Source organism: Leiobunum rupestre, chromosome 1, assembly GCF_980474605.1.
Source record: "Leiobunum rupestre chromosome 1, qqLeiRupe1.1.hap1, whole genome shotgun sequence".
Taxonomy (NCBI): Eukaryota; Metazoa; Arthropoda; class Arachnida; order Opiliones; family Sclerosomatidae; genus Leiobunum; species Leiobunum rupestre.
Window position 1 is genome coordinate 2,975,873 of NC_143384.1, and position 27,504 is coordinate 3,003,376.

The 27,504-nt window shown below is 36.8% G+C and overlaps 3 protein-coding genes across 3 annotated transcripts; 2 read left to right on the forward strand and 1 right to left on the reverse strand.

Annotated features, from left to right (window-relative positions):
* Window positions 1-8,638: 8,638 nt before the first annotated feature.
* LOC149960412 (uncharacterized) lies at window positions 8,639-9,754 on the forward strand. Its single transcript, XM_090175090.1, has 3 exons — window positions 8,639-9,524; window positions 9,580-9,655; window positions 9,751-9,754. Exons 1-3 carry the CDS (start codon window positions 8,780-8,782, stop codon window positions 9,752-9,754), a joined length of 825 nt encoding a protein of 274 aa, XP_090031216.1. The 5' UTR covers window positions 8,639-8,779.
* Window positions 9,755-11,140: 1,386 nt separating this feature from the next.
* LOC149960413 (uncharacterized) lies at window positions 11,141-12,205 on the forward strand. Its single transcript, XM_090175194.1, has 6 exons — window positions 11,141-11,398; window positions 11,452-11,661; window positions 11,713-11,823; window positions 11,921-12,063; window positions 12,123-12,145; window positions 12,193-12,205. The coding sequence occupies exons 1-6, from the start codon at window positions 11,257-11,259 to the stop codon at window positions 12,203-12,205; spliced, it is 642 nt and encodes a 213-aa protein (XP_090031320.1). The 5' UTR covers window positions 11,141-11,256.
* Window positions 12,206-20,027: 7,822 nt separating this feature from the next.
* LOC149960414 (uncharacterized) lies at window positions 20,028-20,778 on the reverse strand. Its single transcript, XM_090175308.1, has 2 exons — window positions 20,759-20,778; window positions 20,028-20,700 (listed from the first exon to the last, which is right to left on the reverse strand). Coding segments are annotated over exons 1-2 (675 nt in total). The 5' UTR covers window positions 20,761-20,778.
* Between the last annotated feature and the right edge of the window lie 6,726 nt (window positions 20,779-27,504).

Below are 27,504 nucleotides of genomic sequence, written 5' to 3' on the forward strand. Positions count from 1 at the left end.
TCTCATTTTTAATTCAATATACGAATAACTAAGTTTGGATACATTGACCAAAGTAAACTGACAATGTAAGTCTTATTCAGAATGCACTGCCATTTTGTTTCTGCCTCTAAGAATGGCATTTGCTTTAACACCTTAAGAAACATAATCCTTTATCGAAATAACACGAACTAAAAATATAAACCTCATCTTCCCAAAATAAAACTAACAAAAATTATTGTTTGAAATAAAGTAACGTTGAATGTCATTAATTACCCTACTTTAACTATAACCGGTAAAAGTAACATTTGTAACCCTTGAGGTTCATTTTCCCCAGCATACTTAAATTTTTTGTTGTGTTATTTACTTTTGCTGTTACATTTTCCCCCGCACTCTTGACTTTCTAACTTGACAGTTATTGTTAAGTATTCGTAAAGCCCCATATGTCAAATTTCTAGGAATTCCGAGCTCTATTTAATGAAACTAATCAGTGTTAAAAATAAATTAAGTTTAATGATAAACTAAAAACTTGAATAACCTTTGAACCATACATTCAAATTAAATATAGTTTATAAATCTGATAGAACTCAATGAACCCCCACTATAAAATATAAATTTGAGAGGATTATTAAAACAGGGTACTTAATAAAAATTATAAACTAAATCCCTGCCTTCAGCAATACAAAAAATTAGAGCCCTAGACATATGGAGATAATTGGAGTCTTTTTCCTCGTTTTATAACCGTGGTACAATACTTTTCGAGTTTCCCCCACCCAAATTTTCTCAGAAGCTTTGTCGTACTAAACCAGTAATATTCCCTCAACACACAGCGATCCCATGGAAACTTTGTCATGTTAGCGGGCCTCTAGCCCACTATCAGGTAATCCAGATCCAACAAAAAGCGCACGTTTTCCAAGGCCAGGTCATAGGTCAAAAGGGTGCCTGGACATTTTCGCTTGACAACAAAATAAATATTACCTAGTGATTTCCTGGCACCTTCTTCCCCCAAAAATACTGAGACCCCAGCAATCACGCGGATCCAACCTCAAGGGATCTTTCGCGGGTCAGACAACGTCTTACATCCCATGACAGGACACGAGTCTTAGGTGCACCAATGACCCAAATAAAATGGGAGGTCAGCATTACTTTCTATTTTTCAACTTCACCCTAAAATCAACGGAACAAAACCAAGAGACAGAGCCCCAAAAAGACAAAATTCCGAACTCGAGAGAACTTGAAAGAACTGGAGAGAGTTCGGCTTGTGCCAGAACTCTGCTTCTTGGACGAGAGAAAGACCATGTAGAGATAAATATAGAATAATGTGCGATGAAATCGCGCTTAGATATTAACTAACCCTCAATGCAGCCCTTATGACCGAAACAACCGTCACTGACTGCCTAAATGACCTACATCCAGGACAATCCGACCGGAAAATTATAAGCCGAGCAGTAATAAGTCTGAGAAGCGTAATGCCCTCAACACCCTCGAATCACCTGTTGATCACCCAAAATCTAGACATTCCGAAGGAAGAAAACCAGATGACCGAGACCGATTCCCTCGCCTAAACAGACGTTTCAGACAGAAAACCCAAAGTACCTACGCCCCCGTCAGCTTGTGAAATAAAAGAACAGGAAGAAACCCGCAATCCGGCCGCGATTGGGTTTGGTTTGGATGGTTTTTTTTCGATAACGCTCACCGTCGCGACAGTTACTCAGTTTGATTGGATATTTCGTAATTTTAATGTTTACATGTGTACGGTGTTAATGTCGAGTTTGTGTGATTGTGGGTGTTGGGTTTGTTGTGTTTGTGTTTGTTGAGTCTGTTGTGATTGTGTTTGTTTTGACCGTACGGGCGTTTCTCCCCAACTTCTTCTTATTGACTTTTGGGACGGACCGAGTGCTGAGTGCAGCCTCTCAACGTCCAATGGCAGGATTTTCAACAATTGTACACGGCATTCGTCTTAGTACTAACTTGCGATTTATTGGCGCCAGCCGGGAATCGAACCTGGGTTTGCTGTGTGCAAGAGATTTACTCTACCCACTCAGCCACCAACGCTTGTTTAGATACTGTGTTTTTCTAAAAAAACAGCTTTGGCGAATGTCCTTTACGAAGTTATAACGTTAGGTACTATAACTTATTCTGCATCATTTTAAATATTTATAAATTATATTAATCTTATATTTCATTAAATATTTAAGTATTTTAATGTAAAATTTGATCGTGATCAGGAATTCAACTCGGCTCGCATTTTTTCCATGTGGATAGTTCACCGCCGAGCCATTGAATTCATTAGGATCAATATTAAAGTAAAGGAACCATTATGAAAAGGCGGGTTTTTTTTACTAAACGGAAGAATACAATAGCTGTGAATATTTTCTATTGAACTTTGTTTTTTAATTTTGTGAACTATATTTTGTCGGGAATGGAACCGGGAGCGCGGTTTTAGGACTTTGATTCGTTGCCGCTGTGTTATTGATTCCTTTTACGTTGTGTTATAAATCTGTAATAAATTATTCAATGACGTTGCTCAACTCTTTAATTGCCAAAGACGCCGTACGTTGACCACGGGGATCTCGGAATCACTGAGAAACAACAGCGGAAAGAGGCGCCAGGGCGCCTCCTTTGCGGTGAAAGACCGTGTTTTCTATGACAAGGTGTTAAAAACGGCGACGATAGGCCAACGTACGTGTTCCACTTGAAGTTAGTGAGAACATTGGTCATACAGGTGCTCCACGAAAAGCCGATGCTAGCCGCGAACCGAAGAGCCCGTCTCTGGACAGCCTCAATTGAATGTATACCGCTAGCCGTGGCGGGTGCCCAAACGGCCGAGCAGTACTCCAAGATTGGGAGAACGTAGGTTTTGATTCCAAGAGACTTAGTGCTGAAAGAGCAGGGGGCCAGATGTCGTTTGACAAAACCCAATGCACGCGCGGCCTGTGAATTCACCCGGGCAATGTGGGTAGACCACTCCAGCGTGTCCATGATGGTGACTCCGAGATATTTCTGGGAAGTGACGACCTTGAGAGCGACACCGTCAATGCGATAGTCGGGCACTACTGGTGGTTGACCAGAGCGTCGAAGTGAAATTGTGGCGCATTTGGCAGTGTTCAAGGGAAGTTTCCACTGCACACTCCAGGCATTGATATCCCCTTGCAGCAGCTCACAGTCGTTACGCGACAGGATCGCCCGGGAAAGAGCCACGTCGTCGGAAAATATGAAGAAGGTGGAGACTACATTGTCGCCAATGTCTTTGATGTATATAATGAAGAGGAGTGGCGAAATGAAGGCCCCACCCAGGGCAAGCTTTGGCGCGATGATATTTTTTTACGGGCACATGAGCCGCCGTGGCAGCCTCAATAACTGACCGTAGGGTGCTCCAAGCTTCCTGGACCGCAGGAGCGAACTGAATGACTGAGAGTTGAGCGGAGATAGCCGTGAAGTCGGCACGGTTAAGGTCCAAGACCGAGCGAGGCGGTACCCGAGCTAGGGGTTTCACCCCCCGGATAGGGCAGAGGAGAAAGTTATGGTCGCTAATACCCGGAAGGTGAGTGACTGCCCACCGATGGCCTGGGTTCGAGACAAGGATAAGATCGAGCATATTCCCACCGTTTATGTTGTCGCGCGTGGGCTCCAAGACACACTGCGTCAGATTGGCGGACAGCATGGCGTAAAGGAAGTTCGTGTCTTCCGCGGCGGGACTAGTGAGGGATGTCCAGTCAATTTTAGGATAGTTGAAATCGCCGACTATAATGAGGTCCGATTCGGCATCATAGAGACGAGTGATGAGATTATGGATGCGTCTCTTATAAGCAGGTTTAGCTGATGGCGGCTGGTAGATACAGTAGACCCGGAGGCAGGAGGAGCCTACAGTAATCCTGGCAGCCACAGCCTCGACTTCCGTGTGGAGATCAAGTGGGAAGGAGCGTAACCTACTGTCAATGTCGACGCAAACCACGCGCCGTTTTTGTTTCTGTCCTTTCTGAAAACGTTGAACGTAGGGCCAAAAAGCTCAAGGGAAGATAATGAGGTGTCCAGGGGCGTCTTAGTGAGGGCAAGTATAGAGGGTTGGAGAGTGTCAGTGGAGGCCCGGAAGGCGAGATGCTTATTTGTGAGAAAACACAGCATAGTGTAAAAAAGGGTGATCCCAGTTGTCGCAAGTCACTCTTGTGGGCGGGCCTTGGGCAAGTCAGGCTGATTGCTGGCGAGCTAGAAGGCACCTGTGATGCTTTTGGCCCAATTATCAGGTATGGGCACCCGGCGGACCTCCTGGCCCCCCCCTCTGAGACGGAAAGTGGGTGAAGCCCAAGCTTAAACAGATGGTCCTCGACGAGGGCGGCCCTGGCTGTCACGTGAGCCTTCGATACGAGGAGGGTTTTGTTGAGTTCAGCGGCTAGATCAGACCACGCTGGATCGTCTCTCATGCCCAATTTAGCCACAGGGCGACTGGACTTGGCCTTTTCGCTGGGCGAGACAATGACCCCGACAGGCCAATGCGATGGATCAAGGATAATGGCCTCATCCTTTGGATCGACATCAAGGAACGCTGTCTGGAAGTCTTCTATGTCCAGGGTTATCAGCTGGTTGCCAGACGGAGTGATACCCAAACCCTTGAAATAAGCGTCCAGGTCGCGATTTTTAATTGCTTTGTACAGACGAGAGTCCGCGGCAAGAAGGCCACTAGGAAGTCCCTCGGTTGCTAATCCAATGATGGTACTTTTGCGTTTTTTGGCTGGTGCAGGCTTTCGACGACGTTTCTGGTGCCGTTCACTGGGCGACTCGTCTGCAACCTTATCACGGGTCACGTCACGGATACCCGGCTGGGCTGATGGGCGAGAGGAAGAGGGTTCCTGAGGCGGAAGTAGCTTCTTCACAGCAGTAGCAGAGTGTTGCTGAGGGTCGGATAAAAAGCTCCAGGGTGCCTGCTCTGGTCCGAGATGCAAATCAGCCGTGGCCAAACAAGAGGGGTGAGTGGTAAGGAGGAGATTTTTCGACGTAGCTCTGTATTCTCGGCTTCGAGGGATTTGACCCGTTTGAGCAAAGCAGTTTGGTGCTTTTCCACGGTAAGGAGCTTTTTGTATAGGAAGAAGGGCAGATTTTCACAGCCCAGAGATCGTTGACGTTTGACTGCAAACCATGTGAAACCAGCCGTGACAGTACGTGTAAAAAAGCATCTTTTCTGAGGATGCATTTTTTCTTCCGAGCGGACAATCAACGTGACAATGCAGCACGGGCGCCGGCGGGAGAACCAGAGGAGCTTCGCTACAGAGGGGGGAACTTTCCCATCCCCAGTTTGCGTGGCGGCGGCCGGCTGAGAGAGAGAACCGTTCGCGGCCACATTCTGCGAGAGGGGTTGGTTTCGCAACATTTCTGAGCGATGACGTCAACGCGGGAGGGAGCTTCCCCCCCCCCCCCGAAGTTAAAAGAAGATAAGGGCTAAGCCTTGGCAGCCACGCGAGCAGCAGGAGTAAGCTAAAAGCTTAATTTAAAGCGGTCGAGCATTAGCGAAAAGAACTCAGAAAGCTATAAAAAAACGAGAATCTAGGAACATTTAGGAACTAAAACAAACTCACCAGAGACGGAAAAACACAGACGGCGAAAGCGGCGTGGCTTTTTCAACGCGTCGTTTGTCCACGTCACAGGTGGAAGCGTTTCTCAATACCGCAGCCGCCGAAGGCGGTTTCGTCGGTTGAGGTCGTGATTTCGCTTTAAATATTTATAATATTATTTTTCATTTTTAATGGGTCTGTAAAATGTTTAGCCAAGAGATTCAGTCTAAAAAGTAAATGCAAAGGTTATTCTTATAAATCTAAACAAATTTTAGCTATGGATCGGCTGATTCGAACAAATCAGCTGATTTCGTGTTGAGAGCTTAGGCTCACAAAATTCATACTATTCACTTAAGTGAGTTGATGGTGAGTGTCATTGAACTGATTAAAAGCAAAAAAAATTGGATATTAAACATTTTCCATCAAATGAAGATAAAAATTAACCGCGCCTTGGAACGTTGAAACTATGGCTTGTGTCATATTTGCAGCTATTACAATGTACGAAAGTTTTGTTTACAAAACAATGAGCCATGTAAAAGGTGCTGTAAATTTATTCTTCCCTAATTATAATATTAACTCTAAATAGTAAAACCAACGATCAGCTATATTTTCTTGCTCTTAAATTATATAAATATTATTAGAAATGAATACACTCATAACAAGCATGAATTCTTATTATATATCGTACACCTAAAAAGCCAGAACAAGTCATCCCGTAAGAAGAAAATAACGCTTCCTCTTCTCCAGATTTGCCAAACATTCTTGACTTAAAATTCTTAATAAAACAATTTCATATCTTGTTTTAATACATATTCTTCTCAAGATATTAAATGTCCCGTGATTAATATTTAAAAAAAGTTAAAACACTAATGATTAAACAAATTGTTATAACCAAATCCAATCCTTATTTAATTGCAATAATGTAAAAAACGCAAATATCGAGAAAACATATAGCATTCTAACATTTTCATTATTAAGTGTTTTAAATAATACAGTGGGCAAGCTTATTCAAAATACATAATTTCATTTTTAGGTGGGAATTATTTAACAATGCAACATCCGATTTTATCAATTGCACTCAAAAGATCAAATATAATCCAATGGTATTAACTCTTTTGTTTTTTTTTCAAGTGCATTTATTAATACAGCTACTATCAAGTGTATTACACAAACTTCATTTTAGTGAATATCTTACAAAGTATTTTGTACCACCCTCTATCGCATTGTAACGACATTAAAAAGTTGCTCAATGACTTGGGTTATAAGCCTAGCTGGTAATTTTTATTATTATTTTTTTGGTATTATTAAAAACGGAAAAGTGCCTTAGTAGTACAATGAACATCAAAGTGTTTTAAGACGAATACTGTAACAGTATACTTTAAATGGATGTGCAATTGTTAAATTTACAAAAAAAAACTATATTTTATTCCAAACTATATTTAAATAAAAATAAACCGTGTTCTTTAAGTATCCCATGTGCAATCCCTTTTTCTGGATTTCGAAAAAAATACACTACGGGTAGCACTGTAGTATTTATCTAGAGATAATAGTTAATGAGAAATTTGTCGCGCGCATCCTTCACGAGTTACTTGTTTCTCCGAGTTACGAGACTGAACCAGATTAACAATGACCTCTACAATGAGGGCCAATACAGATGCGGCTATTCCGTAGTAGTACATAGTAAAGATTCGCCACAGAAATTCCATTGTCGAGGCTCTGGCATACACTGGGCGAGCATCCCCGACTGAAAACAAATATTGCCTTTGAGTAAAGTGTTGGTAGCGCTGTACACGTTCTTCTTGATTGGTCTCCTTGAACGTCAAAAAGCTAAAATTAAGGATATTAACAATGTTAAAGAATTTGCTTTATTATTTTAAACCAATTAAAAGCCCCATCTGGCACTTTGATTCGAGCTGATTTCTTTTAAAAACTATTCCCCACTGAGAATACGACCTTGGGTATGATCTAAGCTGCTATACGAAGCTTAAGACGTTGAAGCGACACAATCCCAAATTTTGATTTATTTAAAAAGATTTGAAATAATCTTCTCGTTAAAGTATCTTTTCCTAAATAAATCTTAAGACTTTTTAACTGAAATCATTAAAATTTCTTAAGGAATTCCCTTGGGAATTGTGGCGAAAATTGGTCTCTTTTCCCCAAGAACGTTCTTAAAAGTTACTTCAAAATATTTTAAACAAATTTTTAAGAAACCTTTAGAATGTATTTTATAAAACACACATTCGAAAGAATACCATCAGATGCTCTTAACATTTCCCAGAGAATCCCTAAACATTTTCTAAAGAATTTTAGACATAAATTAATGATAAATAAATGATGTTTATGCGAAATGTCCAAATATTTGATAATCTTTTTCGATTTGACATTTTCAAATATAGTTAATTTTCATTGTAAATATGAAAACTCGATCAACTGGAGTAGAAGGAAAGTGAGGGCGAGGCTCCGAACCCGGGTTCGGGTTTGGGTTCGGGATCGAAATCCGGGATTTAAGGGATGAAATGGGGGTAAAATCATCGAAAAGTCAATGTATTTAGGGTATTTCTCGCGACGATTTGTTTTCCCGTATATCAACATATTGTGTCCAGGCCAACTTGTTCATTTATCTACGCTTATCTCGAAAGATACTTGAACGTATATCTTATCAAGTTTTATCGTACGGAATAAGTTGAAATGATGTAAAAATTGATAACCTAGGCGACGCGTGCGCAGATTACCCCGGGGGACGCGGTTAATTTGAATTTAAGAGTGTTTTGACGTCATGGAATATTCGTTGTTAAAGTAGAATGGAAATATTTTTAAACTTCATTTTAATATCATTGTAGTACTTAAATATGCTTGACACTTGAACCAATCTCACGAGTATTTCTTAAAACGAATATCTCGATCGCGTTTTATCGTACGGAATAAGTTGAAATGATGTAAAAATTGATAACCTAGGCGGCACGTGCGCAGATTCCCCGGGAGGCGCGGTTAATTTGAATTTAAGAGTGTTTTGACGTCATGGAATATTTGTTGTTAAAGTAGAATGGAAATATTTTTAAACTTCATTTTAATAGCATTAACGCGTAAGTAGTACTTAAATATACTTAACACTTGAACCTATCTCACGAGTATTTCAAACGAATATTTTAAGTATGAGAAACGTATTGTTCTCAAATGATACTTGAATATACTATAAAAGAGGTTGTATAGCGTTGTAGGAGGTCATTCCACGGTTAACTGCGGTAGCTATATTCAAGATGCCTAAAGCCCAACATATTTGCCCTACGTGCGCGAAAAGTTTCGCTACCAAGTCCTCCTTAAATCGGCATGTTAGAGAAGTACACGGTGATAGACATACGTTTGTCTGTGAAGTATGTGGTAAGAATGTTGCTAGATTGGAACATTTCAAGAGCCATCAACGAACTCATGACTTGAACGCACCCGGCCCTTCCGAACCCATGGACCTGTCTCGCACACCGTCACCAATGCAACGTTCGCTAGCATCTTTCCGTCCACCATCGCCATACCGTCCACCTTCACCTAGTCTGCTTCAAGAAATTCAACTGGAATCTACCCATACACAACCATCTACAGCGGATTTACCCAACAACCCAACGCCATCACCTGTTCCCGCCTCATCAATACTTGATGAAACACCACCAGCATCTCCAAGTATGGTCCAGGCCTTGAATGATACGTTAGCATCTATCCGTTACAATGCTGAAGACTATGATATTGATGCGGGGATGTTTATCGGACGTTACCGAGCCGCTTTCAGTAAATTTCTAATGGAAAGACTCACCAGTAAACGTGGAATTAAATGGTTCCTACTCGTAAGATCTGTTTATATGAGACCTTTAGGGGGTGAGGAACAAAGAGCGGAAGTACGACCCTATTTCCGGAGCACTATGCAAACAACATTAACGCCCGATGTCATTGAAAGCCAGCTGAATGAATGTCTTGAAACAATACAGTCAGCAGCGGAAAACTTTGAAGCGACAGGTATGTACTAAATATAAAAGTTATATTTTGAACTAAAACATTATATTTTTGATAGGATCGGGTTGGGTAATTGACCGTGTTCTGTATGTAGAATTAAATGTAGCATCTTACCAATCGTTGCGGGGGTCATCGTATATGGAACTACCTGAAAAACTATCTCGACGTCACGCGATTCTTAATATTAGAAACGAAAATGATGAGAAATGTTTTCTCTGGTCAATTCTAGCTAAACTTCACCCAGTTTCTAAGTTTCATCACCCTAACAGTGTTTCCAAATATACACCTTATGAAAACGAACTTGATACCACTGATATATCTTTTCCTTTCAAATTAAACGCTACGGAACTTAAAAAATTTGAATTAATGAATAATTTATCAATATCTGTGTTCGGCTTCTCGGGAGATATATTCCCTCTTTACGTAAGCTCCAACAAGTGTGGTAAGGAAAGGGAGGTTGATTTGCTATACATCACCGATGAAACTAAAGATATTGACGATGGGAATAGACATTACTGTCTTATACGAGACCTAGGAAAACTGTTACAGCATCTAACAAAACACAGAAATACAAGTTATTACTGCAGGTAATTTAATTTCCAATATATTAGTTTGCAATCTACTAATTATTTTCTGTATTAGAATGTGTCTTCACCGATTCAGCGGAAACAACGCTGAACAGAGACGTGATGCGCATATCGAAGAATGCGCCACCCACGGCGTCCAAAAAACAGTTTTCCCTACCAAGAAGAAGACGCTTTATTTTGATAAATATGAGTGGACGGAAAAAGTAAAAATAAAAATTATTTAATTTAACTCTTAATGAAATGAAATTATTAGGTGCAGTATGTATTTTACGCCGATTTTGAAGCAATCCTACCGAGAGTTCAAGGATGTGATCTAGATCCCGATTTAAATACCAGCAAAGTAAACATGCACATCAGCTGCGCGTATTCGTGGGTGCTTGTTGGACCTAACGGTAAGTTATTTGGTAAAATTCCCTTTTAGATATATTATAAGAGAATACTTATAGGTGTACCTGTTCGAACCGATTGCTATCGAGGTCAAGATGCAACTCGAAGATTTCTGGAGTCTATTCTGGAATTAGAGACGGAGTTGATGGAACTCATTGAGACCAATGTACCAATGATTATTACCCTGGAGGAGGAGGAACAGTTTCAAGCTGCTACGCATTGCTACATTTGTCAGAAGCAGCTAAATCAGGGAAATATGCCCGCTGTTCGAGATCATTGTCATTTCAGCGGTAAATATAGGGGGCCAGCGCATAACCTCTGTAATCTTCAAAAGAAAGTTCCAGAATTTATCCCTGTTTTCCTTCATAACCTTAGCAGGTGACTTTATTAAGTTAATTAACCAGGAAATAAACCTAATAATAATAAATCTTCATAGATACGATTTACATCTTATATGTCAGGAGATTGGTCATTTTAAGGAACAGGCACTTGACTGTATTCCTTCCACTAGCGAAAATTATATTTCACTCAAACTAGGTTAAATATATTTAATTATGAATTAAACCTTAACAGTAATTTTATTATTATTTTTAGGGAGATTTAGGTTTTTAGACTCTTATCGATTTCTAAGCGATAGCCTCGATGCTCTAGTATCTAATCTCGTTTTGGAAGGAGCCAGTAAATTTCAGATTGTTAAGAAATATTTTGAAAGTGATAAAGTTCAACTGCTTTTGCGGAAGGGAGTCTACCCGTACGAGTATATGGACGATGAAAAGAAATTTGACGAGACGATGCTGCCACCTAGAGAAGCGTTTTTCAGTTCATTGAAAAATCAAAATATTTTAGAATCTGATTATTTACACGCCCAAAATGTTTGGACAGCGTTTAATATTCAAACATTAGGTAAAATTACTATAGTATAAATATTTCAAATCTCTTAACCTCGGTTTTCGTAGGGGAATACACCGACCTCTATGTGAAAAGCGATGCGTTGCTCTTAGCCGACGTTTTTGAAAATTTTAGAACATTATCTATAACTCATTATAAATTAGATCCCGCTCACGCTTACACCGCACCAGGTTTAGCCTGGCAAGCAGCTTTGAAGATGACCGATGTTCGCCTCGATCTCATACTTGATATAGATCAACACTTATTTATTGAAAAGGGTAACGCTTTTTGATATTTTAAATATTATTGTATTTACATTGAATTTTTAGGTATTCGAGGCGGTGTTTCAATGATCTCAACTCGTTATTCTGAAGCGAATAACAAATATATGCCCGACACATATGATTCGTCTAAAGAGAGCAGTTATATATGCTATTTAGGTAATTTACATTAAAAAAAAAATATATATTTTTTTTTTAATTTTTTTTTAATTTTATTTTTTTTTATTTTAATTATATTAATTTAACTTAATTGAAGATGCGAATAATTTGTACGGTGCTGTTATGTGTGAACCACTACCGCTAGGCGACTTCCAGTGGGTTCAGGAGGATGATTTGCAAACACTCTGTGAAAATATTCTGAGTATTCCCAATAACGTTGAAAACGGATACATTTTAGAGGTAAATAACAAGTGTTATAATTATTGAATTATATTTTTAAAGAATTGTTTCCTTTGCAGGTGGATCTTGAATATCCTCCAGAGTTGCATGACTTACATAACGATCTCCCAGTAGCGGCGGAATCTAAAGTTATTACACATGATATGCTATCTCCATACTCCAAAGATCTCTTAGGAAAATTAAATATTAAGGAGAATCAAAGTCTACCAAAACTTCTTCCTAATTTAAATAATAAAGAGAAATACATAGTACATTACCGCAATTTAAAATATTATGTAGAATTAGGTTTGAAAATAACCAAGGTTCATCGAGCTCTAACCTTCACTCAAGGAAAATGGTTAGAAAAATATGTTAGATTCAACACTGAACAGAGGAAATTATCCAAGAGTTCATTTGAAAAGAATTTCTGGAAACTAATGGTTAACTCTGTTTTCGGGTAAATCAATTTAAATAATTTATTGCTGTTTTTTCCCTTACTTCATTTAATTCTTTAGAAAAACAATGGAAAATTTACGGAAGCATATAAATTTCGAGTTGATTCATAAACCAGAAAGAATGTTAAAAGTTACAAGTTCCCCGCAGTTTGAACACTTTACCATCTTTAATGAAGAGTTAGCCGGCGCTCATAAGAAGAGAGCTAAAATTGTTCTTAACCGGCCTATATTTACCGGATTCACCATTCTAGATTTATCCAAGGAGCTCATGTATCGGTTCCATTATGGATTCATAAAAAATACGTACGGGGACAAAGCATCACTATTATTTACAGACACTGGTAATTTAATATAATATGCATTTTTTTATTTAAATAGTACTAATATATAAAATATTTACAGACAGTCTAACGTACAACATTAAGACGGATGATGTTTATAAAGACTTTGAAGTTCATAAAAACCGCTTTGACTTCTCTGATTATCCACCTTCGCATTTCCTTCATTCTAATCAGAATAAAAAAGCTCTCGGTTATTTTAAAGACGAGACAAATTCGCAGTTAATTCAAAGCTTTGTAGGACTTCGTCCAAAGCTTTATTCTATTAAATTGTACGGGGAGTCTAAGACCGCTGAAGAGATAGAAAAGGAGTTGCGATTGGGGAAATCTTTAGAGTCAATTTTAAACCATAAAAAGGTTTGTAAGGGCGTTGCCATGAACGTTATTAGAAACGTCATCCGCCACGAAGACTATGAACGTTGTCTTTTTAATCAAGAAACCATGTCAGCCGAGATGATGCGTATAGCTAGTTTCAAGCATGAACTATTTACTTTAAATACTAGAAAACTTTGTTTATCACCAAATGATGATAAGAGATACATTCTACCCTGCGGGGTTCGTACATTAGCGCACGGTCATAAAGATATTGAAAAATTATAATGAATGCTTGTATTTATGTATATATATATAAAAAAAAACTGCTATTGCTATAAATTGTAAAAAAATTATTTTATTGAATACATTTTGCACATGAACTCTTTAATCATTTTATCGTTTACATATTTATCTTTCTTAAACCTAGACACAATGTTATACATTTCTATTCCTTTACACCTGTTTATAGCAAAATAGATACAGAATGCTCCACACGTATTACTAGAATTACTCTGTAATTGATTAGAATTAAAAGTTACAGTTTTACTGTTTCGTTCAATAAAGTCATTAAATTTAAAATAATCTGGCGGGTTTCCAAAGGAATCCATGAATTCACAATTTTTATGTTTAGAAAAATATATTAGAACCCAGTGTTCTCCAGGTTCAGCACTCGTATCGGTATTTACAATAAATAGAGAATGGAATATTTTTACGTATTTAGGTAGCTTGTCAGCCGCGAACACGCCTTGAAATATACTTTTAGTACTTAAATCTTTTTCAAGAATTTTAGTTATCTGTAGCGAATCCATTAATTACTGTAATCGAAAATCACGGTTCGATTTTTATCAATTTCAATCAAATTTTGAAACTCAGCGTAAATTAGAATGGAAATCGTCTCCGGTAACGGTTTTGCAAATTTTAATTCTAATCTCAGGTTACTGTTTTTTACAAGATGCAAGTGATTAGCGTTGTTATTAAGATCCGAGGTTAAATTGTACGCGAATAAACAATTTCCGTTAGGGTAATCTTCCCGACTTATCTGATTCCCTTCATCTACGTTCCACTGATTAGTTTGAATGAAAAGATTGCAATACGCTTGAATATATTGATTCTCCTCAAAGTTTAGAGATAACGCTTTATGAGGGACGCTGCTACCGTCAATGTACAATCCAATGCTTGATAAATCGAAATGTTGAAAGTTGTACGGGGATTTTTTCAAATCTCCTAGAAACGCTTTTTGTTCCACAAACCCGATAACAACTTTCTTGGGTGCTTGTCCGGTAAATAAATGATCTTGCACACTAGCCATAAGACCAGCGGGTATAGAAAATGAGGTGCACTCCGAACGAGTTACAGGATATTTAGCGGTTCCATATTGTAACGCCTTGGCTTGAGCGAGCGATAGTTCCGGTATCACTTTAACTTTCCTCAGATAAATATTGAAGCTGATAAAATCTCCACTTTACATTTTACGTCGGAATGAACGCAAAAAGCTGCTCTATTTTTATCGAATTTAAATTTCAAATCAACCATATTTAATAAAAAGCGTGGTTGTTGACATAAATCAGTATGGACTACGCCTAACAAGTCAATCGCCCCTTTTTGCGCTAAACTCGCTCGTTTAGAGAAACCATCGTTATCGAAAAATGAATCGAACTTTCCAGGCGTATCCCGATAGAAAAGTGAACTCGTTAAATAACTTTTTTTCGCAGAATCTCCGAACGTTAATAAAGTTTGTATCATACTTTTATAAGCGTAATTTTGACTGGAAGGTGTTACTGATCTTTCATTAAGAAATACGTGGACGTCGCTAAAAAGCGAATGAAGAAACAAATTCTCGGGGGCGATATTGTCGGCTGGAGTTCCGGCGGCCCCACCCGCAACACCTGGAACCGCGGGTTGCGGTAGTTGACCATTATCTTTAGTTACCTTAACTCGAACGTGCAGCAAAGTTTGTGAAAGGTCTATATACGTTTCAGAGTTACCGTTGATAGAAAATGTAATTGAGGCGTTATCAACTATATTTGATATTGGATTATACTCAACCCATTCTCCACCAATAATCGAAGATTGTGTCATAGGTACTTGAAACAAATCTAGCTCGGAATTTATACACTCAACTGAGTGCGGGTGTAAAAGGGACATTATGAGAATATATCGGAACGTTTAGGGAACCGTCCTTTCGCTATCCTGCCTGCTGTTGAAATGGCGCTTTTCGACTGAGTTCGTTTCCTTTTATTTCCAGAACCCGTCATTCTTTTAATATGATCCGTAGCTGAAGATGTTAGTCTCATGGCTTCATCAGCTGCTGAAGCTAAAGTTTCCCTTCCAGCGTTAATAGAATGCGATTTAAGCGCTGTTTTAATTGGGACTCCGCTAACAACATCGGTCGCTACTTTCGCTCCGGTACTTAAAAGTTTTTTTCCCAAGTAAGTAGCGCCTTTCTTCAGTAAAGGTACCGCGAATCTAAACGCTGAAGATAATATATTTCCTAGTCCATGTCCTCTTTGCACGGCTAAACCTCTATATACAGGTATTCCACCGAAACCAACCTGGTTTAAATAGTAACTTTCATAATCAGTTCTTGAAGGTGAATATTCAGACCTCATGATGTTAACTGTTCGCTCTCTTAAGCTAGAATGAAGGTGTGTCCTGAATGATTAAAGGTTTATAGTGAAGTCCACATTTTACGGGGTTTAAAATGTAATACAACGTGAGCTTTTCCACTATGAAACTGTATTGGCTCACCTAAATCATCTGTTATATTAATCTCTATAGTCTTAATATTATTACACACGACTGGTAGGTAATGAGGTTGTGAAAATATTTTTGTAGTTGTTTTCCCATTAGACTCGGCTTTCTCTTCGACGCTTATGATTCTTAATAGAGGTGCTAAACTATCCCCAACAACGCTATTTTCAACCAGATCAGAATAAACGAATAAGGAATGTAACCCAGCGTTCATATCAACTGGGTAGGGGGTTATCATTGAATTTAAAATGGTGAAATCATTATCTCTTCTATCCTTAAAACCTAGTAAAATCGATAGATCGGGGCCAATTACAGCCCTGATTTTCGGTTGCAATTTAACTTTAATTCGATTAGAATAATTTAAATAAGCGAATGTAACTTGTTCTTCTTCTTGGTTGTGGACGTTCATAACATGTAATAGTTCTTCCGGAGTTTTATAAAAACCCGCGGGAACTTCAATTATTTTATCATATTCGAGAGGGTCTTTAACTAGAGGGTTATCAGTCATTTTATCATATTCGAGAGGGTCTTTAATAACCAATAGATTAGGTTTTCGAACGTTATGCCATGTCCGAGGATAGCTTATTTCCGCTAACCCAACTTCGTACTGTTCCTCAAATCTTAACGGTTCAGCTAAATACGTTCGAAATTTACCAACGCTATTATCTTGGTAATATAATGACGAGGAATCTGAAGGTAGCGTTACGTAAAAACTCATTTTAAATCCACTTCTTGTATCCAAGAATTAAATGTAGGGTCGTAATCTTGCCACTTGACATACAGTTCTACGCGGCCGTCCGATTTTTTCCTCTTTTTTATTACTTTTTCGATTATGAAGTAACAGTCTTTTAAATCTCGACCAACAATCTGAACCTCCTCTCGATAGAATACTCCTAAAATGGGGTTAGAATTTAAATCCATCAGCTTATATACAGGTGGGTCACGTGGTAGTCTCTCAGCTATTTTAAACAATTCTGTAGTAAAATTCGGGTTATATTTCTTATCGAAAATTGATAAATTTCTACTTATTCTACAAATATCTCCAATTTCAAACGCGTATGTTAACGGAGGAGAAAAATTTACCGAACCGTAAAGATTTTTCCATATTTTAGCAGAGTTATCTAGAGTAACTTCCGCGGGTTTACATTTAATTGATCTGTGATAACTATTGTTATAAGCGTTTATAATATCATCTAAAACGTCGATATATTTAAGGGTGTTATTCTGCGTGAAATAGCGATATAAACGAGATTTAAAACTTCTAATGAATCTTTCAATAATGGACGCTTTCATTTCCGATCGGGTAGCGAAAAATTTAATGTTCCTTCGTTGTAATTCACTCTGCACTTCTTGACAGACAAATTCGTTTCCATGATCACTTTGAATTCTTTTCGGTTGACGGCCTTTTTCAAAAACGTTACGTAACGCTTCTAAAATTGTTACACCTTTCTTATTTTTAACCGCTACAGCCATAGCGTATTTGCTAAATATGTCGATAATACATAATACGTAGCGAGATCCTGAATTATATTTAGACAGCTTCTGAAAATCTGCCAAGTCCGCTTGCCACTGTTCGTCAATTCCATAAACAATAGTTCGATTTCGTTTGAATCGTCTTCTAGCAGGTTTATGCAGCGTATATGTATCCTGCTTTACTAGAAATTGTTTTACTTTTTCCAATGAAACCTTTAAACCTTTATGTCGAGCTGAATTATAGAGCGCTCGAACTCCAGCGAATGACCCTGGGTCTGCGGGGTTAGTATAGATCTGCTCAAGTTCTTTCTCCATATTGGGTAATATTTTGATGTAATGGCATGTAACGCCAAAAAAGGAAATTAAATAATTCTAATATTATAATAACTATGATAATTAATACAGCTGTGATAATTTTCGGTGATTTTGAAAATGATTGTGATAAATAGGCTAAAAGTCCTAAAGAGACCGTTTCTGTACAACCTTCCATTGTAGGCTTATACTATGAAATGAGAACAAAATTATCATTTTAATATATTTTATTTAGTATGTATCCAAGATCTTAGAGGACTAGGTGAAGATGATGATAACATTGAACTACTTGGCGGTGTATGAAATACAGCGAATGTTTTTAACAGTGTCAATCTTACAGGATTTTTAATTAAACGTTTTGAAATATTCGACTTATGAATGCCCTCGTAAAACTCTGTAACTCCTATAGGATCAATCGCTGTTCCAGGCGTTTTTCTCACAGCGTCATACAAAAGATCGATTATATTAGATCCTCCAATCACTTGTCCTCGAATAGAAAGCTCTCCTGAGTTAGCCCATCTAATATATCTCGGATCTTCCGTAGTCGCTCGGTATAATGAAATCGCATCACTAACATAAGTTGAAGGTAGAGAATAAGATATTTGCGCGAACCAGGTTTTAGGCCGTTCAGAGTTTTCAATAACGGGAGAGATTTTCTCTTTACGTACGTAAGTTAACCGTCGTTGGAGAGTTTGATTGTATAATGCTAATTTCTCTGATTCGTTTAAATCTGGATTATCTAGAATAGATTTCATTTCATCATCGAGTGTCTTCTCTTTTTGAAGTTCAGGTGTTTCTTCTGTTTTGGAAGGTGTAGTGTTTCTTAATCTCTCCATTACATCTTCAGGTACTAGAAGCATTTTTCGAGCCATCATCGGTTTATAGCTCGGCTTATTGCACTTCCGGCGACTGAGCTAACGATAGATAGCAGTGGCGCTAATAAAAATGGAAGAAAACCACCTTTTTGTACCAGTATCTTTCGTCGTTTTGATATAGGGTTCTTCTTCGACACGTTTCGTATAACCGCGCTATGTTTCTTTAACCGCTTACGATGACGTTCTGACAGTTCAATTGTTCCGTGTAATACATTTATACAACATTCAACGAGAGCCAGTATAGCTTCCTTGCTAGCGTATTTAATAGCTGTCTTTCTTTGATTTAGATTACAGGATGTCAGGAAACGTAGAAAGTCTAGGTTTTCCTTTACTCGTTTTGAGACATCCATTTAGAGATTTTCTTAGCCTTTCTTAAAGCGCAATGAACAGTTTAGGAATGAAAAGGGCAGTTTAATTCAACGTCTTCTAGTTCTGATAATTTAGGACAGCCGATATCTTCGATGTTAGTTACTGGAACACCGAGGAGTGTCGATAATACTGCAGCTTTTTCTAAACCTTTGGTGAAAAACGAAGTAGCTTTTTCCGCTATCTGATTGCAAATGTCACGTCTCGTTCTGTAAGGACGTTCGCCGTCATTCCATCGAAGATGACAAATGTTATGAGATATCCATCTGCATTGTCTTTTATCTTCTTTTGAAAGCTCTTTGAAAGGGTATGGAGATTTGAAAGTAAACACTTCCGATTCTTCAGTTTCTAATACTACGTAAGCTAATTCTTTAATAATCCACTCTCGATTAACCCTAAAAAAATTCCCTTCTATAATACACTTCATTTTGGAATAAAGACAGCCGATTCTTCACCCGGTATTAAACCTGTTCGTAGTAAATACTGATCTGGGGTGTGAGGTTTCAAGTCAACTAATAAATACCCAAATTTCCGTGACGTAGCTTGTTGAAACGCATCAATAACGTATTTGCTATTGGTTGGAGATATCTGCCTCGCGAGATGATAAATTGTTGATTTATCTCGTGGTGATTTAAAAATAAATAGATAATGAGCATTTAAATTCAAAGTTCTTATTTCTTTTCCGGGGTAATAAAGGTTTTGCATTAAAATTAGTACGGAGGTGTTTCTGTGATGAGATCCACGAATAAATAAATTAGTTACATCTTTATTATTAGATATCTCGCATAACAAATCGTCTAAAATAACTAAATTCCTAATTTGCGGGTTTAATATATTAACATCGAGTAACCCTTCGTGAAACTCGACTGAAGGTGTGTGTTCTAATATTGATTGAAATAGTTTCGGCTGATACTCGGTATAACACCATATTATCTTCTCCGGAGGAGGGGATATGCAGGTCTTCTTATGTTGAATCAACCGTCCCACCAGGAATGACTTTCCGCATTGGGTGGACCCGGCTACAAGCCCATTCATTGGATGTTGTAAGCTTAAATCCATAATGGTTAATGAGAATCGGAACATTAGTGCAATCAATTTTATTAGTTTTTTAACAAGTTTTTAGCATTGCATATTATTAGTGACATTATATTATTTAAAATTTCTTTCGACAATTCACAGCGAATAGTAAACATTTCAATAATATTTTCACAATCTACCGACATAATTATTTCATAAAAATGCAAATCTACACGCTTAGAATAATCCGTCATGATACAATCATGCTGGAGTTGAGATGGATGATCAATTTGACAGCCATTGCACGCTTTCTTCAGAGCTTCGTGTAATTGTTTAATTACAACGTTAGTCATCGCCTCCTTTATTTCCTTGATTTTCTTTAAACACTTCTGAATCGACTCGTACTGGTCGAGGAAATTCAACCAAGAAGATTGAGCGAAAGCTACCCCCTCTTTAGTCGGTAACAGTTTTCCATAGTTTACTCCATAACCATGGTACATTTGTCTAACATCTAAAACCTTTTGTTCGGCAAATCTATGAACCGAAAACCGTTTGGTTTCAGAACCTGTGAAAACCCACGAAGTTTCAGCTTCGTTATTGAAATAAGCTTCAATGGCATCTTTCTTTGTCCATAGCTCTTGCAGTTCCGCTTCTGTTAGTTTGATACCCTTTGTTAAATCTAATAGACCGCAGTGGATGGTTTCATCTGCATAAACGATTAACCCTTTGTCAGCAGACACAGGAAATGAACAATTCCTATAAAATAAATACATTAAGACAAAGTTAAGAATTATCACTGAGTATTCCTACTTACATTTTAAGGTTCCTCGGAGTCACTTCTAATACAATTCAGATGGTGAACTTTCTAAATATGGTCTTACTATTATACGGTTTTCCCTTTTTATACTCTGAAATTATTTATCTTCGATATCTTATTTATTAAAATGGAGTTTAAAATTAATTCCATTCTACGTATACGCATTTTGAAGTGTATCGCGTTACGTATATAGGAATTTACCCGGTCCTCATACGGAATCACGTGTACAATTACAATACTTGAGAACGATACGTTTCTCATACTTAAACTTTAGATATTCGTTTGAAATACTCGTGAGAAAGGTTCAAGTGTCAAGCATATTTAAGTACTACAATGATATTAAAATTAAGTTTAAAAATATTTCCATTCTACTTCATTTTAACAACGAATATTCCATGACGTCAAAACACTCAAATCCATGTTTTAAATTCAAATTAACCGCGCCCCAATCCGCGCACGTTAACCGCGTCCCATATTCCATCACGTCAAAAAACTCTTAAATTCAAATTAACCGCGCCTCCCGGGGAATCTGCGCACGCGCCGCCTAGGTTATCAATTTTTACATCATTTCAACTTATTCCGTACGATAAAACGCGATAAGATATACGTTCAAGTATCTTTCGAGATAAGCGTAGATAAATGAACAAGTTGGCCTGGACACAATATGTTGATATACGGGAAAACAAATCGTCGCGAGAAATACCCTAAATACATTGACTTTTCGATGATTTTACCCCCATTTCATCCCTTAAATCCCGGATTTCGATCCCGAACCCAAACCCGAACCCGGGTTCGGAGCCTCGCCCTCACTTTCCTTCTACTAACTGGTAATTGATATCAAATGTTTTTCGTAAGTTTTTAAATGATTAATAAATATTTAAACCCCATATTTTATTATTTATATAACAAGATCTGGGTATATTTGGGTGGGTAAATTTTGGTTTTGTCTTAAAAACTTAGGGCCCATGTCTTTCGAAAAAAGTAATACAATCAACTAAAATTCTTCTAAAACTTCCCTTTAATTATGTGTACAGTTCTTTGGACTATTATTCCAATAAAACCAAATTTGTTTCTAAAATTCAATTTTTGTTCTTACGTTTCCCACAGACCAAATTTCCAAATGTTTCCTTTAAAGTTATCTCTCAAAATATTCATTCAGTAATATTTAACCAATATATTCCAACGTGATTTCTCTCATAACTTCCCTTTAACTTTCCCAAGAGTTCAAAAGATAATGTTTCCCAACATTCAAACCCCCTTAAACTACTTTAAGCACTCTAGGAATTTTTAAAGATTTCTTAGGCAATTTGCAAAGGGTTAATTGTTTCTTTGCAAAATAAAAATAATATATGAAACAAAATATTATTTTGATCGCATTTAAAGTTCTCGTAAAAAAAAATGAAATAAAACTATGGGTTTTCAGCAAGATCTGGCGTAATTTGATTTAGATTACTCACCGTTCGTCAATAAATTGTAATAATTTCTTATCAAGTTTCTTGTTTAATAGAAGATGATAAGCGACAGATTCAAAAGTCTTTTTTCCTAGATACACCTTGTTTTGGTTTTTCTTTAATATATCGCTGACAGCTTTGTATCCACTAGGCCAGTATTTCAACGGCAATTGATAGAACAGAGCCCCTTTTCCTTCCGCAAACATCCGTTGGGCATCGTAACTGCTTTGGAAGTTGGTGTAATAAACACCATGTGTGTTAAATTTTTCAAATACAGGTTTGTTCCACTTTGAAACATACCCCTTAATAGATAAAAATGATAAAAATATTAAGTTCTTAAGAAAAAATATATACGAAGAAGAAATATTCCACTGTGCAAATGGAAAATAAAACCCAAACCTGAGACTCGTATGGAAATATGTAATCTGTTATAAAAAGAGTGATTTTATACTTATATATAAATATATATAAATACAACCTTCTAAATAAATATCGAAATATATCTAATAAAGCATATACAGGGTGTCTTAATTTGTTCGGCCCAGGCATTTTTCTCAAAACTATAGTTGCTAGAAATGTGAAATTATCAGGATATACTCTCTCGGGGAGGACCCTTTTCTTTTGGAATTTTCAAAAAATCGTGAAATTGTTCACCGTTTTGAAATTTTAATTTTTTTAACGATAGGTGGTAGACGAAAATTTTCAATAAAAAAGTTGTACAGCGTACTCGAAAACCTATAATGTTTGGTCAAAAAGTACAATTTTTCATTGAAAAAATACGTCATGAAAAAAATTTGGTACTACCCAAAAAAGGCTTATACGTCTCATGAAAAAGAAAGAGAAACCTATCTAATTTGAAATGATCATATGTTTGTAAAGATAAAAAAAAAACATTTTTAATATTTTTTTAGAGAAAATTCAATTTACATAGTAGATTTCCAGAATTAACGCGTCTTATTTTAAATGAGGTTCAATAAAACTACCGTCCGCTACACAGAGATGGGCAAAAATCAGTTGGCGAATTACGAATAATTTTTTTTCGTGTCAGTTGTTATTTATAAATAACGTTACAATTAATTTATTTAGAGAAAAATATTGAAATAAATGTTCGAAAATATTTTTTAATAAAATAAGTTTATAAACAAAAAGGTCAAAATATCTGTTTTATTAAATCATTTGAAATAAATATATTTTTCAAATAAAGAAGACTGAAATACTTTGTCTTCAGATATTTCGGGTTGGCGTAGTTTCCAAATAGATAGTAAAAAACAGCTTCCGTGTATTTATTATTTAGTAGATAACGAATTATTTGAAAGGGCTAAACTAAAGGAAAATAACTGAATATATGGCCGATTTGTAAGAAAATACAATACAAATTCCAAAGACTTAAGCCCAGTTCACACTATACAATTAATTGGGCCACATAATTGAAACCAACTAATTGTGAGCAAGAAAATTGTATAGTGTGAACAGATAAATTGTAACCATTGTTCCAAATACTTTTTTAACTTTTACAAAATCAAGTAGTAAAAATGTTTAAATAAAATACTCGGTTTTCTGAAATTCATTATTTGGTATTTCAGAAAAATAATAACAAAACTTCGATCCGCTTGTGGAATAGTCATGTAACAATGACCATGGAGGGGAAAAAGGGGCACGCTTAGCTCTCCAACCAAAAGGTTTCCACCAACAATCGTGAGAATTGGGGGACAGAAAGATAGGGGTACCCATGCAAAATATTTGTCACATGCACTTTATGGAACTGTACTTATCGTCATCTTTCGTGAGAAACTATAACTATAACCAATATATTTTAAAAACGACTACGATTATGACCGGACGGGGACTTAACTGACCATTTCGAGCACTTGATATTTATTTATCGGTATAAGTTCCTATTGAAAATTTAATTATGGATCATAACTACCATAAAATTAAAAAGACAATAAAAAAGCTGCCAACAGGCACAACACAGCAAAACGAAAAGGGGTAAGAAAAATTGTTAAGCCTTGTCGCAAAACATTTCTATGATGGTCATAGCTAATCTTAACTTTATTGCTTCTCGTATTGGTTTTAACAAGAAATTTCTATTAAAACATTTACCCGAAATACTTTCTAAAACCTCAAATTTGTATAAGGTTACATACATTGGAAAACCAAAAGAAGTTATTGTAAGTACATAGGATAAATAACAAGATAAAAAACATCACTGAAGAAGCAGTGGATTAGTTGTCGGTTTTTGCTGAAGAAAAAACAGAACTCCTCGACCATAAGAGTTTCACGATAAAGATACATCGGCTTTTAATTAATAACCAATTTAAAGGGGAAATTAAAGAATCACTAAGTGTTATTAACCCTTTTAAAGCTTTAACCCGCAGCGCACAAGATTTATTAACAACAGTTTTTTGTCAACGCCTGTTTAAGGAAATTAAGTCTTACTGTTTGGGCAAAGTGCTTAAAACAGCTAAGGTAGCTTCTTCTAAAATTGAAAAAAAAATAAGGACGTGTTAAGCCCAGAAGAAATAAAAATGAAGGAGCTCAACACCATACATCAAATTGCTGGTTACACAATTAACCAAATAATAGGCCTTTATGAGTGTTCAACATTTTCCAGAAACTGTTTAATTAGTAAGGAAAAGGCCAATCAAGAATTTCATAAATGGACCGTTAAGCAAGATAGAGGGGGTTGCCTTTTTCTTACAAATGAAGCTTTGAAATTTTTTGAGAAAGTTTGCGGTGTAATTATCCGCTTTATGAAACTAGATGTACCCTTAAAAGCCAACGAAACAAGAAATAGTGGCATTATTGACGCTTTAGAGAAAGTCAATTTCATAAATGAAATGTGGCACCATTTGTGGGGAAATGAAAATGAAAATTCCCAATGTGCGAAGCTTAAATATTACCAGATATTGATTAATTGTAATTTAAAGGGCTTAACGATGAATTTAAAACAAAAATTTCAAATGATTAAAAAGGACAGCCTAGCAAGTAGCGGTGAGAGAAAATTACTTAAAGTTTTAACACAGACGAAAAGTAGTAAAAAAAAACAAAGACAGTTTAAAAAGGTGTTTATTTGAGGGGTTTTTAATTTTATCTCTAACTGCTTTTCTCCTCCAAGCTCTCTTTTCTTTTGTACAGTTTCCATTTTGTACTTTCGGTATTAAAGATTTCATTAGTTTAAGTCTTTTAGTTGATTGGCCATACTGACTAACGGTTGGGTTTTCTCCGGAACCACAACACCCTCTTTGTCTGCCAAAGTAGTTTTCTATTAACTCTTGGTTTAATTTTGCGGTTAAGATAAATAAAGCTCCTTTTTCAAGTAAAAACTTGACAATTTCGACACTGGAGTACTCTGTAAAATATTTTGATGATTGTTATTATGAGTAATTTTATTTACATAGTGCAGTTACTTACCAGTGATTCTTAAGGCTGGTTCACACGGGCATTGTTTTCCTGATTTTCTCAATTTTCTCGTTTTACCACCTTTTTCCGTTGTTCTGGACTGTACACACGGACAAAATTAAACGGATTTTATCACAGCGAGCGCTGCCGGGGAATGATTAAACGGATAACCTTTTTTTGAGGGGCGTTGGGCTCGACCAGTCAGCGAGCGTTATGCCGTCACGTGGTAGACGCAAAAATTCTTAAGCCTATTTTTAAAGAATTTCAAAATCCCGTGACAGCGAAACGCTCGCTGATTAGTCGAGCTCAAAGTGCTCCAGAAAACCGGGAAAAAAAGGAGAGATATTTCAACATTTTTTTCTCCGTTTTCTCGTTTACCGGCAGCGCTGACGGTGGAAAAATCCGGCAAATTTTGTCCGTGTGTACAGTCGTTTTCCCGTGCGCCAGAGGAAGGGGCATTCCATGGGAGCCAATATGGCCCACTTGTCATCGAGCAGGCTGAGGGTGTCCACCGCTGTATTTGAGCTTTTTTTCCAAAATATATTTTGTTTATTAACAATTAGTACAATTGGAGGTTTTTTATGACAATATTCAAACAAGGAGAAACTTAACAAACTTCAAAGTATATACACCAAATGTTATGTTATTCAATTTATAAGATTCATAAAATATTTTTTAGATTTTATAGAAATATTAATGATAATAATAAATAAGCTTTAACTGAATATTCCTCTATTATTACGCTTTGTAAATAAAATTGATGATCCTATTTTCTCCGACTCAGATATTAATTAGTATTTTAATATTGTTGCGTTGTCTCCTTTTTCAATGCGTAATATAAAATATAATACTGTAGGACTCGTGAAGAACGCACTAACATTTAAGAGTAAACTAACAATTCAGAGCTGCCAGTCAAATACTAGAACATTTATACATCACTTAACTTCACGCTCGCCATCTATCTGTAATAAATGGAAAATCTTTAAATTCAAGAATAAATACGAGGATGACGTTGTCAAGATCAAGGATGTATTTATTTAAAATTAAGGTGAATAACCAAATCGAGATGATTTCTAGCCTTTCTCTCACGGCTCCCCGTCCCAGCTTTGGGGACCCTGAACCAACACTGTTCTTCAAATTCAGTCTATCAATGGCTCGACTCAGCTGAACATCGTTAGGGGCCTAACCAATTTATATTTATTTATTTTCTAAATTAAATTATTATTTTTTTACATTTCTGTCAAGGTACGAGTTCAAACCCAACAATTTTATTATTAAATCGCTATTTGACCTGTCAACTATGTGTGAAAAAATATCCGACCACATTTGGAGTTTAATATTTCTAGGCTGAAACTTTGAGCAGAAACGTTTACAAATTTAATTTCAAACTCGATTGGTAGACGTCGTTACGTCTCCCCAAAATTTCTACAACGCACTAAACCTATATATATTTGAATAAAAGTGGATACAAACGACCGATGGACTGCTATTTGGTAAAAAAAAATTATAAAACGTCCATCAAAATTGGGGGCTATAAAGTTAAATCCTAACAAATTTGGAAACATTATAAAAGGATGCGACGTATTGGGACCGATAGGTCTTTGAACTAAAAATCAATGCGCGAAACTCTGAGTAAAAACATTAAAAATTAGTATAAAGCCAAATCATCCAACAGTAGACCGGTTTCGCAATAGTACTGTGGCTGTCTGTGAAATGAAATGACTTTTACCAACGACGTTTTGGAAACTGGCGTATTAGGCAGTAACGCCGTCTATCAGTGGGGGGGGGGGGGGTGAGTTCCAAAACTTGTTTAGATAGTCAACTTCAACGTTCTTCCGTCCGTCGCTAAATCTGACATATATGATAATTTCTTCTTGCTGGAGGGGGCCG